The 13,932-nt window shown below is 41.2% G+C and overlaps 1 protein-coding gene across 1 annotated transcript; it reads left to right on the forward strand.

Moving 5' to 3' along the window:
- The first annotated feature begins 10,682 nt into the window (after nucleotides 1-10,682).
- LOC309702073 (uncharacterized protein) lies at nucleotides 10,683-12,143 on the forward strand. The gene is made up of 2 exons (XM_082526479.1): nucleotides 10,683-11,599; nucleotides 11,693-12,143. The coding sequence occupies exons 1-2, from the start codon at nucleotides 10,784-10,786 to the stop codon at nucleotides 11,915-11,917; spliced, it is 1,041 nt and encodes a 346-aa protein (XP_082382605.1). The 5' UTR covers nucleotides 10,683-10,783; the 3' UTR covers nucleotides 11,918-12,143.
- The last annotated feature ends 1,789 nt before the right edge of the window (nucleotides 12,144-13,932 follow it).

Here is a 13,932-nt window from a genome sequence, read left to right on the forward strand (position 1 = left end):
TTTTCTGTGGATCACAGGGTGCAGAGTGGAGACAGCCTAGAGTCAGAATCCAGTGAAATATCTGTGTCACCTCTTATAGTTTTCCTGTAATCTGAGCTCAAAGATGTCAATATGTAGAGTACAGTAAAGCAAAATGGGAAGATTTTACTATCAATTTTCTCAAAAACCGTACAGTAATTTTTGCTGTGGATCACAGGGTGCAGAGTGGCGACAGCCTAGATTCATAATCCAGTGAAATATCTGCGTCACCTCTTACAGTTTTCCTGTAATCTGAGCTCAAAGATGAGAATATATAGAGTATAGTACAGTAAATTGTGCAAAGTTTACTATCAATTTTCTCAAAAACCGTACAGTAATTTTGGCTGTGGATCACAGGGTGAAGAGTGGCGACAGCCTAGAGTCAGAATCCAGTGAAATATCTGCGTCACCTCTTACAGTTTTCCTGTAATCGGAGCTCAAAGATGTCAATATGTAGAGTACAGTGAAGCAAAATGGGAAGATTTTAATATCAATTTTCTCAAAATCCATACAGTAATTTTTGCTGTGGATCACAGGGTGCAGAGTGGGGGTCACCCAGAGTCATAATCCAGTGAGATATCTGTGTCACCTCTTATAGTTTTCCTGTAATCTGAGCTCAAAGATGAGAATATATAGAGTACAGTAGAGTAAATTGTGCAAAGTTTACTATCAATTTTCTCAAAAACCGTACAGTAATTTTGGCTGTGGATCACAGGGTGAAGAGTGGCGACAGCCTAGAGTCAGAATCCAGTGAAATATCTGCGTCACCTCTTACAGTTTTCCTGTAATCGGAGCTCAAAGATGTCAATATGTAGAGTACAGTGAAGCAAAATGGGAAGATTTTAATATCAATTTTCTCAAAATCCATACAGTAATTTTTGCTGTGGATCACAGGGTGCAGAGTGGGGGTCACCCAGAGTCATAATCCAGTGAGATATCTGCGTCACCTCTTACAGTTTTCCTGTAATCTAAGATCAAAGATGAGAATATATAGAGTACAGTAGAGTAAATTGTGCAAAGTTTACTATCAATTTTCTCAAAATCCGTACAGTAATTTTTGCTGTGGATCACAGGGTGCAGAGTGGGGGTCACCCAGAGTCATAATCCAGTGAAATATCTGCGTCACCTCTTACAGTTTTCCTGTAATCTGAGGTTAAAGACGAGGATATTAAAAGTACAGTAGAGTAAATTGTGCAAAGTTTACTATCAATTTTCTCAAAAACCGTACAGTAATTTTGGCTGTGGATCACAGGGTGCAGAGTGGAGATTGCCTAGATTCAGAATCCAGTGAAATATCTGCGTCACCTCTTACAGTTTTCCTGTAATCTGAGGTTAAAGACGAGGATATTAAAAGTACAGTAGAGTAAATTGTGCAAAGTTTACTATCAATTTTCTCAAAAACCGTACAGTAATTTTGGCTGTGGATCACAGGGTGAAGAGTGGAGATTGCCTAGATTCAGAATCCAGTGAAATATCTGCGTCACCTCTTACAGTTTTCCTGTAATCGGAGCTCAAAGATGTCAATATGTAGAGTACAGTAAAGCAAAATGGGAAGATTTTACCATGAATTTTCTCAAAAACTGTACAGTAATTTTGGCTGTGGATGACAGGGTGAAGAGTGGCGACAGCCTAGATTCATAACCCAGTGAAATATCTGCGTCACCTCTTACAGTTTTCCTGTAATCGGAGCTCAAAGATGTCAATGTATAAAGTACAGTAAAGCAAAATGGGAAGATTTTACTATCAATTTTCTCAAAAACTGTACAGTAATTTTGGCTGTGGATCACAGCATGCAGAGTGGGGGTCACCCAGAGTCATAATCCAGTGAGATATCTGCGTCACCTCTTATAGTTTTCCTGTAATCTGAGCTCAAAAATGAGAATATATAGAGTACAGTAGAGTAAATTGTGCAAAGTTTACTATCAATTTTCTCAAAAACCGTACAGTAATTTTTGCTGTGGATCACAGGGTGCAGAGTGGGGGTCACCCAGAGTCATAATCCAGTGAAATATCTGCGTCACCTCTTACAGTTTTCCTGTAATCTGAGGTTAAAGACGAGGATATTAAAAGTATAATAGAGTAAATTGTGCAAAGTTTACTATCAATTTTCTCAAAAACCGTACAGTAATTTTGGCTGTGGATCACAGGGTGAAGAGTGGCGACAGCCTAGAGTCAGAATCCAGTGAGATATCTGCGTCACCTCTTATAGTTTTCCTGTAATCTGAGGCCAAAGATGTCAATATGTAGAGTACAGTAAAGCAAAATGGGAAGATTTTGCTATGAATTTTCTCAAAATCCATACAGTAATTTTTGCTGTGGATCACAGGGTGCAGAGTGGCGACAGCCTAGATTCATAATCCAGTGAAATATCTGCGTCACCTCTTATGGTTTTCCTGTAATCTGAGCTCAAAAATGAGAATATATAGAGTATAGTACAGTAAATTGTGCAAAGTTTACTATCAATTTTCTCAAAATCCGTACAGTAATTTTTGCTGTGGATCACAGGGTGCAGAGTGGGGGTCACCCAGAGTCATAATCCAGTGAAATATCTGCGTCACCTCTTACAGTTTTCCTGTAATCTGAGGTTAAAGACGAGGATATTAAAAGTACAGTAGAGTAAATTGTGCAAAGTTTACTATCAATTTTCTCAAAAACCGTACAGTAATTTTGGCTGTGGATCACAGGGTGAAGAGTGGCGACAGCCTAGAGTCAGAATCCAGTGAAATATCTGCGTCACCTCTTACAGTTTCCCTGTAATCTGAGCTCAAAGATGAGAATATATAGAGTACAGTAGAGTAAATTGTGCATATTTACTATGGATTTTCCCAAAAACCGTACAGTAATTTTGGCTGTGGATCACAGGGTGCAGAGTGGAGATGACCTAGATTCATAATCCAGTGAAATATCTGCATCACCTCTTACAGTTTTTCTGTAATCTGAGTTTAAAGATGAGAATATATAGAGTATAGTACAGTAAATTGTGCAAAGTTTACTATCAATTTTCTCAAAAACTGTACAGTAATTTTGGCTGTGGATGACAGGGTGCAGAGTGGCGACAGCCTAGATTCATAACCCAGTGAAATATCTGCGTCACCTCTTACAGTTTTCCTGTAATCGGAGCTCAAAGATGTCAATGTATAAAGTACAGTAAAGCAAAATGGGAAGATTTTGCTATGAATTTTCTCAAAATCCATACAGTAATTTTTGCTGTGGATCACAGGGTGCAGAGTGGGGGTCACCCAGAGTCATAATCCAGTGAGATATCTGCGTCACCTCTTACAGTTTTCCTTTAATCTAAGCTCAAAGATGAGAATATATAGAGTACAGTAGAGTAAATTGTGCAAAGTTTACTATCAATTTTCTCAAAAACCGTACAGTAATTTTGGCTGTGGATCACAGGGTGCAGAGTGGGGGTCCCCCAGAGTCAGAATCCAGTGAAATATCTGTGTCACCTCTTACAGTTTTCCTGTAATCAGAGCTCAAATATGTCAATATGTGGAGTACAGTAAAGCATAATGGGAAGATTTTGCTATGAATTTTCTCAAAATCCATACAGTAATTTTGGCTGTGGATCACAGGGTGAAGAGTGGCGACAGCCTAGAGTCAGAATCCAGTGAAATATCTGCGTCACCTCTTACAATTTTCCTGTAATCGGAGCTCAAAGATGTTAATATGTGGAGTACAGTAAAGCACAATGGGAAGATTTTGCTATGAATTTTCTCAAAATCCGTACAGTAATTTTGGCTGTGGATCACAGGGTGCAGAGTGGGGGTCACCCAGAGTCATAATCCAGTGAAATATCTGCGTCACCTCTTACAGTTTTCCTGTAATCTGAGGTCAAAGATGAGGACATTAAAAGTATAGTTGAGTAAATTGTGTAAATTTTATTGTTAATTTTCTCTGAATCATACAGTAATTTGGGCTGTGGATCACAGGGGGGAAAGTGGAGATACACTAAAAATGGGAGTGGATTGTGAAGTAAAATAGTGTCAGGACACAAAACACTGCGTTTCTAAGCCGGTTTTCATCCATACCGTAATATACGTAAGAGTAGTGCAACCACATTTTCGGTGCGGCTGGCGGGGCGGCTAGCTTGACTGCGACTTCGTAAGTGAGGGCTCACTTGACCGCAGTAAAAAGACCGATAGGTTGATCAGTGATAAAAAATAAGGATGTTTATAATCGTCGCAAATGTTCCAGGTTTGACTGTAAATTTTTGTAAATAAATATATGTAGTCGCACTGGTGTAATAGATCCTGGTTGATGAGCGCATATTGGAATTTTTATTTTTAAACCAGCTGGTCGGGTGGGGCTCACTGGTTTCAAACACTCAGGATACTTACCCGGAGTGCTTCATGCTTCCTCACCTGTTAGCTTTGTGAATTGTTATTGTTGTTGTTGTTGTGGAGTCATTAAATGCAACAAGGTGCTCAAATTAGCCTTCGATACAACATTCATGTATCGTCCCTGTTGTATAAATAAATAAATAAATAAATAAATAAATAAATAAATAAATAAATAAATAAAACCCAACAAAACAACTTATGACCTGGCATCAAACACGATCCCTTGTTTTCAATCAGAGTCAAGTTAATGTAATCAGTAGACGTGGATGTCAGGAATGCACCACGAATCTTTACCGCAGCTGCAAAACAGCTTCTAGATCCACGTCTTAATCTCATAAGACTCTTGTGTTGTTATACGATTAACCGCAAAATCCGCGTCAGCAGTGAAACTGATATTTCATGCAGCGCGTTTGCTGTTTGCCTAAACTCAGCAGTCTTTCAAATGATTCATTTCAAATGAATCATTTGAAATGAATCATTTGAAATGAAACACGTGCTTTGTAGTTTATTCTGTCAACAGCCCCCCTCCCCCCCACCCCCTCAAGAATTGAGCTTAGGCACCCATATAAGAATATGAAAAGAACCTAAGAATTACCTGTCTCTATTTCCTCGCGTCTGTTTTCATGCTTTCTTATTTTAAAACGATTCGTTGTGCTTGATTAATCTGGTAAGGCCAAGGGGGTTATGCTGTGATAATCTCTCTCACATCAGCGTTGTCCTCCTGGATTGGGGTTTTTTTAGTCTATGCTTGAAATAAACTGCGAGCGGAAATTTAGCGTGCAGGGACTGTGCCACGCCTCAGAGATATGATAACAAATGCGAGAGGAATGAGAAAGTGGCCCAACAGGTTGATATCAATAAAATACAAGTCCTTTGGGTGGATGGCAATCTTCCAGCTTCTCATTGAACAAACACCGATTTACACATAACAATCCTTTGGTGTGTAACATTATTCTCCCTGCCTGTGTTTTCAATGTCACCTGCTTGATTTGTCTGGATGAGAGAACAAATAAGGTCATTGGAAGACCCGGGAGAAGGCACACAGATTAAAAGGAACAATCACAGCACCTTCTCAGCACTCACACAGAAAGTCCACCATCTGATGTTTTAAGGTGTAGGGATTTTTGTTTGTTTTATTTTATGCATTTCTACATTGTCGAAAGAAAACTGTCAACCAATCAGCGTTTAGTGTTTGCTGTTGATGATTGTCCACAAAAACAACCAAACGTGGCCTTACTGTCACAAACAGTAAGGTACTAAACAGTTTAAGCACTGGTTTAGTAACCTCAATGAGACTCCAGAACTTGGCCCTCGTAGTTGTGTTTCGGATGATTCATTTTCGTAAAGTGTTTTTTTCTTTCTCTGATATCATCATAGTTCTGCTCGGGCTGCTTCAGGCAGAAGCATATGAGTGGCTACATGTTTGAACTTGGCTGGGCGATATTGCGAAATGTGACATTTTGGTTTTAATTAGGTTTTCTGGATGTCGCTTTCATTAACATCGTTGAAGGTTACCCCTGATCTGTTAATACCTGTGATTTTCTCCTGTTTGACTTTATACACACACGAGTGTTTTTTCCGCAGTGTGGCGTTAAGCAGCAGGGCCTTGAATGTGGACAAACAGGTTAGACTGTGCATTTTTTAATTTTTATTTTTGCAAAGAACAAAGCCAAGAGATGAGCTCCTCCAGGCCAGAAACATGCAGCTGAAGAATGAAGAAGGACAAAGAGTCAAAAGATGGCAAAAGGAGTGCCACGCCGAGAGGAAACCCCTCACAGACAAATCAGAGATATGATAAGAAATGCAGAGGGAATCAGAAAGTTTCCCAGCATCTTCACCTTCAACCTACTTGGCTTCAGGATTGACAGTGACGTCACAGCCTGACTCACTGTGGAGTGGACTGCTGCTGTAGTGACAGAAGAAACGAGCATCCCAGCATTGTAAGAAACCTATTTATTCACTTACATGCATACAAATAAATGCTAACGATGTAAACAAAATGACAGAAGTTTAAATAAAAACAGACTAAATGAAAGCAGAATCAGAATACTTTAATAATCTCTAAGGAAATGATGGGTTGCAGTTGCCGAAACAGACAATTTAACAATACAATATATTACAGATTTAAGAAAGAGTAATAATATATACAAACCGTTCTATAATAAATATCAAGAACTGACAGATGTGATTATAAATAAATGTCAGAAATATTTACAGCAGCACTAAATAAAAATGAGCATGTTAAAAAAATGTGTAACTATTGCAGTGTTTACAGTGTGTTAGACTGAGACTGCTCAGAATACTTGCCTGGAGGGTTTCATGTTTCCTCGCCTGTTATCTTTGTGAATTGTTGTTGATGTTGTGGAGTCACTAAATGCAACAAGGTCTTCTAATTAGCTTTCAATGCAGCAGCCATGTTAACATGTATCGTCCGTGTTGTATAAATGAATCAAATACAAAATTAAATAAATAAAACACAACCAAACAACATGTCTTGATCTCAGTCAAAGCCACTCCCTCACTGGGCAGCCTGCCAGAGTCATCAGTGATGACATTTGGTGCTTTCTTTTGCTCACATTCCAATAAGTTTTTCTTGTTACTGATTAAAAACAATAGAAAAACAGCAGCAGTGAGGGATGGGCGGTAATATTGTTGTAACTGTAGCTGTTAATCCTCTTCAGTCTAAACTATTCACATTCAAATATGAAACGTAATTGATGTAATTAATGTTTATTGAATTAAGTTGGGCGTGCGCGAGTCAAATCCTGGAGAGCTTGATGGTTAACAAAGCGTGCAGACAAACAACCACAAGTCGCCAACAGTCACCGAGTAACGGAGAGAGAGAAACGTGGAGGACTGACGACACTTGCTTGACTAAAAGGGAAAAAGCAAAGCGACGCCAACCTGAGAGATGCATGCTGGACTCTGCTGTGGGTTAGACTGTGATAACCTCTGTCTCATCAGTGTTGTCCTCTTAGATTTTTGTCTGTGCTTGAAATAAACTCAGAGCACACATTTCACCGGGGGTTGGGGGGATTTCTTCTTTAGTTCAATGTCCGGTTGCAGTCTGCTGAGCTATCAGTACTTTTGTCACAAACTGCTTTCTCTGTGTTTGGTACATTTAAATTATCGTTTACATATCATGTCCTTGTAAACTCACTTTTCACCAAAGAGACGAGAAACATTTGAACAAACAAACAAACAGAAAATGATGTTGACGGAGTGCCTTTTAGTGCAGATTCTAAATTACTCACCCACCACAGTAAAAAGATCACACAACTTGTGGAAACATGACGCTGTCACAACACCAAATATGTCCTTGTTCTCTTGGCTCACTTACTTTAGGTTAACTCAATAGAAAGCTTTGTGGATGCCACTTTTCAACAACACAAACCTCCTCTGATGACATTGAGCATGATCACTGTTTTCAGTCAGACTCTCTTCCGGTCAAGCCAGTCTTTATCAAAGCGTGACATCAAGCCCAAACGATAACATTTTTTGGCTCCTTCTGTTCGTAATGATCTCTCCATCCTCTTGTGTGTGTTCGGCTTTGTAGTACACCCAAACAGTGGCGTGAGGGATAGAGATTTAATGTTTTTACTTTTAAATCCGTTTTTCAGTTGTTGATTTGATTTCTCTTTAGAATGAATGATTCATATTAAAATATTTAACCTATGCTTTAAGTCACATTATTTTACTAACGTCATTAGAAGTTCATTTCTTCGACCTGTTGTAGTTCAGCAGCGTCTGGTTTTACAGCAAATCACTTTATCTCGTTGCTGCTCTGGTATCAGCATTTACTGAGCTTTAACCAATCTGGATTTCTGGCTACCTTAGCGTTAGCATGCTGTCTGTGCCGGTACTTGCAAGCTGCGTTAACATTATACTGCTGTTGTATCTGTCCTGGAGCAATCTCCCTGTACCATCGCGCTCTCATCCGTATGTGCAATACAAAGGCTGTGCGTACATACATACATCAAAAAGTAAAAAAAAACCCAGTAAAACAGAATTTTACAAAAATACAAAAGATGGCAAGAGGCTGTGACAGGATGAACAATGTCACATCACAGGATTCACGAGTTTGTAAAGCTGAAAGTTTCTTGGCAGCCTCTCCCTTCTTTTTGCTAGTGCAAAAGAGTTATTCAGACGTCACGGCAGACAAACAAACAATGAAGGATTCATTGTTTTCTCTCACTTGTTATTTATTCAAATGTCTTTGGTGTGAATTTTTCCCTCGCTGTCTTTATTTCACACAAATACCTGCAGCCTTTTTTTTTGTCAGGATAACAGAGCCGACTGCAGAGAAACACCTGGACTGAGTTTAGATGAAGCTTCAGGTTTAACTGGGATTATGGCAGCAGATTAATGCTTCTTACTTTGTTTCATTGTATGTTAATGTGATTTTGTTAAAGGTTTTCAGTGTTTATTCCATCAAACATTTGAAGTCATTTAATGTGCAAAATGAATAAAATCATGACTGTAATCTGCATCAGGTTACAGCGTCACTTTGTTACCAACTCAAAACTTTATTGGCTTTTTACAAAAAGAAAAGTAAACAGAGGAAAGATTATAAATCTGTACAAACAAGCAGGACAATATACTGAGTATATAATAATATAAGCAGAATAAAAGTGCTATAAAATGTTACAAATAACAAATAATTTAACTGTTCCAAGAGGTTTTGACACAGATTGTTGTGCTGTTACATTTTAGGGTTGTGTGCACAAAAGTGTGACGCTCATATTTTTTGTGTGAGGGATAAATGTTATTACTGAACATGACTGATGAAAATGTGCAGGTAGAAAATCGAGGATTACATCTCCGTGAGTGTTTCGTCTCCTTCTTTATCCTGCATGGGAGAGAAAAACGACATTATGAAGCTGACATCGATCACGCATCACTGACTTAGTGGAATGATGCAGCCAGCATTACACCATCCTTTGCTGGATCTTTTAATAGTGCGGTGGAGCTGTGGTCCTGCTGAAGTTGCACCCAGTTTGAACAGAACAATGATGCAAAATGAGCAGCACACGTCAGGGCCCTTCTCCCCGCAGGCCTCCGTGAAACCATGCTCCGTGGGACATTACACGCCTGCTTTCTTCTGAGTCTTAGTTTTCCTTTTTTGGGGAGCGTGGACTCTTCCCGCTAATAAACATTAGTAGCCTACACGTTTTAATGTTTGATCGTGTTTTACGGAATGTTTTCTTTATGTGACAAGCATGCGTAGCAAAGTGTCAACTCGAGTTTCGTGTCCCGCCAAGAATAATCGATTTATTTTTTCAGTAAGAAGCATCTTCAAACATAAGCACGATTGCGAATAAATCTACTGTAGAAAAATGAAACAGAATAAATGAAGATCAAACATCAGACTTGTAACAGTTCAACAGATAATGCCATCATTTTCCATTTTAGTACAGCTGTAAAAGGCTTCAGCAGTCAACTCTTTATGAAGTTGCCTTTTTTGTTTTAAATAGCCGAGCATTCTTTTCATTATCTGTAAAACTGCGTCTCATCCGTCCGTCAGCTCCTCTATGGACAGAATCCAACACATGATTGAAGGCGTGTATCGCGCCTTTGAACACACGTGTCAGGCAGTTACACTGAGGTGTGTCCGCATTGTTTGACTTCACGCCCAGGCTAGTTCAATAAACAGCCCGAGCTCGTTTCTGTCTGAGCGCGCGCGCGTTTGTGTGCGTGGGTGTGTTTGCGTGGGATCTACACATACCTCTGATGTTATACACTGTTTTGTCATGTTTTTTTTCTCCGTTATAGCTATATATATTTAATTGCATAGATGATAAGGTGCTGAATCTATGAATCCACAATCTCAACAGGGTTGTCCGATAAGAACAGATGGCGTATCCACAAAATCCACTGCCACTCAGGTATCTGCCGTTCACTCATTTATTTAGCAAGAATCCGAAGCAGACATCCATAATGTGAGTGAGGGGATTTAATAGGCTGTAAAATGCTATATGCCGTGTGGTGAGTGATGGTGTGGTTTAGTCTCATGGACGCACACCGCTAACAGCATTAGAAGGAACGAAAATCCACACGGTGAGCAAAACTCTGCTGACTCTTCCCAGCTCGGACCGAACTCTCTGCGTCGACGTGTGCGTAATGATGAGGTAGAATTGTGTCTTCTGATTGGTGAAGAGAATGGGTTGCCTCACCGCTCATTGGCTAACAGCAGCATGCTAATATCTTTACTCTGCAGATGTGGCTCCGTTCGTGAGTTCTGCCGACTGGCTGGCCTTTTGTACAGTCTGTGTAAAATCAGTAGGCCTAATGCGGAAATGGCAGCACCCAAAAAAGTAAATAATTAAAAAACAACACAGAAAATGCTTGAAAACAGATCATGTGTTTCTACCACAAACCTCTGGAAGTGATTGGTTAAACATCACACATCCAAATAACTCATGTTACGCCTCTCAGACTGTAACGTCAGACCAGAGGGACACGCCTCTCTCCTAAGACAATTCGAGAGCTCACGCCGCGTGCCGAACAGAGCTACGATGTCAGGTGGTGCAGTCTTCGTCTTATTTGCTCTCTGTGTACTTTTTGTTGGCTGCTGTGGAAAAGCGGCGATTCTGGGAGAGTCTGTAGAGTTAAAAGCTGATGTGAAGTGTGACGCGCAGGAATTCAGTCTAATCTACCGGCTGAGGGATGACAGTCCACGGACTGTGGCCCAGCTGGTAAACGGTGTCTGGATGCCGGGAGAGAGGTACAGAGAGCTTGTGAAGCACAGATCCACGCTCAGCTTGTTGCTAACCCGTGTGAACTACAACGATCAAGGCTACTACGAGTTCATCTGCGCCGGGCAGGTTGTCACCACCATCCAGCTGGAGGTCCTCATCATCTCAAACAACAACCTCTCTGTGCCTGAAGGAGACACGCTCACGCTGCCGTGTTATTTCCACACTGAGGGGGACTCCGTGGACTCTGTTGTGTGGGAAAGAGACGGGGAACTGGTGCTGAACCACAGCCTCTCCTCCGGGGAGCTCATATATGGCACTGGGTTTGTGGGCAGAGCGTCTGTGAGGTCTGACTGGTTTGCACTGGGAGACCTGTCAATGACGGTGGAGCGGGTCCAGCTGGAGGATCGAGGTGACTTTTTCTGCCGTGTTAATAAAGGCAAAAAAAGGAGCGGGAAGTGGAGAGAGAGGGGCAGCCCTGCCGCTGTGAGAGTGACGGTCAATGAGAGGATCACCATCATCAGCAGCACCTCTGCTCCTGTGAGTACACCTCTCTGCTAAACACTGAAGCACATCACAGCTGCTGAGTCAGCGCAGTGGGTCTCACATTATTTCATGTTTGTTTCTCTGCAGCCCACGCGTGAAGCAGACACACACACAACAGCTTGCGACACTCCCATCATCATCACAGCCGTCATAACCCTGCTGCTCTCTGCTGCTGCTGCTGCTGCTGCTGTGTGGTTGGTTTGGAGGAGGAAGTTCCGAAGATCAGGATCCACACCTGGAGGCGCTGATGGAGGACCTGCCAGAGACGTGGAGACGACACCTTTCACTGAGAGGAGCCCTGATAGAGGATAACTGAAGCCTGTGTGTGTGTGTGTGTGTGTGTGTGTGTGTGTGTGTGTGGTTTCTACACAAACACAACCTCTGCTGTGATTCATTCTCTCTCTCTCTCTCTCTCTCTCTCTCTCTCTCTCTATATATATATATATATATATATATATATATATATATATATTATGGGGTTTGGGATTTTAGTATCTCGCTCCTTGCTTTAGCCTAACTTCCTGTTCCTGTAGTTTATAAGTTTTATAATATATAAATCTCAGCTTTTCTGCCAATAAATATCTGAGATTTTAATGTTTGATCGTCTTTGTGTCATGTTTTCGTGTCTTCCTAAGTACCCTACATAGACAAAACAAGAAGAGACTTAAATGGAAATGTGGAAAAACTGTTTTAATAAACAAACAGAAGTCAAGCTAAGAATAAGAGAAAAGGCCAGACAACAGGTTGGTTGGTATGACGTCATCAGACCAAATATTAGGTCAGAAAGTACAAAAACATCTCCCAGCTGAGCTCTGCCATCAAAACCTCTCGTTAATTGTTTTCACTTTAACTAATGCTGTGAAAGAGTAAATACATTTCGATAATGAATTTTAGCTCTGCATAAATGAAGTTAGACTTCGTCAGTTTCACAACAAACAGTCGTGACTTAAACGTCCGACTTTCATGATACCACAGCATGGAAATTTACAGCAAACCGGTTCATGTGCATGTAGCTGTCTGTGCTTTACTCTTTTTTTCCTGCATTATCTTTCGTCTCCGAAATGTATTTGGGACTCAGCCAAAAAGTAAAAACGGGAAATACTGAAGCTGCTTGTGTTTAGTCCTGCTCTGTAGTAAAATCAGCGACATTTGACCGTCCTGTTGCTCCCATTGAAATGTATACAGTCTACGGAGACTAAGACAACAGACGACGAGGACAGGGGGGAACAGGAGTTTAAATGCATCAAAGTGACAGTCAGAGAGAACTCGGGACAACATTTAAGGATGCAGGAACTGACAGAGACAGGTTTATCTTGCCTGGCTGGGCAGCTCTCGGGGTGCTCAGCACCCCCAAAGCTCTGATCCTAGAATTGCCCCTGGCTTTAATCAGAAATCCTCTTTGGTCATTGTTCACTGATTTGTGAATATTTTCTGTTGTGATTTATACAAACGCTCTTGTCAATAATCTGCAGAACAAACCACTGATTGAAAGACACTTTTCTTTTGACAACGTAAATATTCACAAAATAAGAAAATAGAATTTAAAGTATTTAAAACTTAAAATTCTCCAGACGGTGAATTGTTAGATACTTTTGCATAGACCGGGTCCGTGTGAATACTCGCAGACACAGATGTAGGGGGAGGAGTGCTGGTGGTCTGATCCGGGCTGCTCTCACTGACCTTCAGCCTCACAGCAGCTGGTGTCCCCCTCTGTCCCCCTCTAACTTCTTTTTGGATGTAACAGAAATAATCCCCCTGATCTTCCTTGGATCTTCCCTCTGAGCCCACTGCAGGTTTAAGGACAGGTCTCCGTGTGAGAGCCAATCAGCTGACAGACAGTCGACCATCAGCAGCCCAGTTACTGTTACCACTGCACGAGTCTCTCCCTAACCCTTAACACATCTTCCCCGTCTTCAACCCAGCGCACAGACCAGCAGGTGCCAGCTGTAGTTGGATAGTAGCAGGACAGGCTGCTCGCTTCTCCCTCTGTGACGGATGTTTCAGAGAACACGACAACCTCCACATGGACAGCAGACACCTCCCGACCACCGCACATGAACCCATAAACTCCACTGTTCGTGTAAACTGAGCGGTTAAAGACGGGAGAAGAGTTGGGACTCATGCGATCTCTGAAACTTTCCTCTGGTCTCCAAACTCCGTGTCGGTGCGCAGCGACATCCCGGGACTGAAGCTGTATTTGGCGAAGTTTTCCATCTTCTTCTTCACTCTCACAGTTTCCAGGAAGAATAAAAGAGTCTCCCAACATCACTTTCACATATGGTATACTCCCCTCACTGAAAACACTCACGAAGAAGGTAATAGCAGCT

The sequence above is a fragment of the Aulonocara stuartgranti genome (genome assembly GCF_965226115.1).
Source record: "Aulonocara stuartgranti genome assembly, chromosome: 3".
Lineage (NCBI taxonomy): Eukaryota > Metazoa > Chordata > Actinopteri > Cichliformes > Cichlidae > Aulonocara > Aulonocara stuartgranti.

Bases quoted from the DNA above. Each gene is read 5' to 3' on its own strand.
- LOC309702073 (XM_082526479.1), top strand. From the start codon at position 10,784: ATGTTACGCCTCTCAGACTGTAACGTCAGACCAGAGGGACACGCCTCT. The intron at 11,600-11,692 runs GTGAGTACACCT...GTTTCTCTGCAG, and splicing joins TCAGCAGCACCTCTGCTCCT to CCCACGCGTGAAGCAGACAC.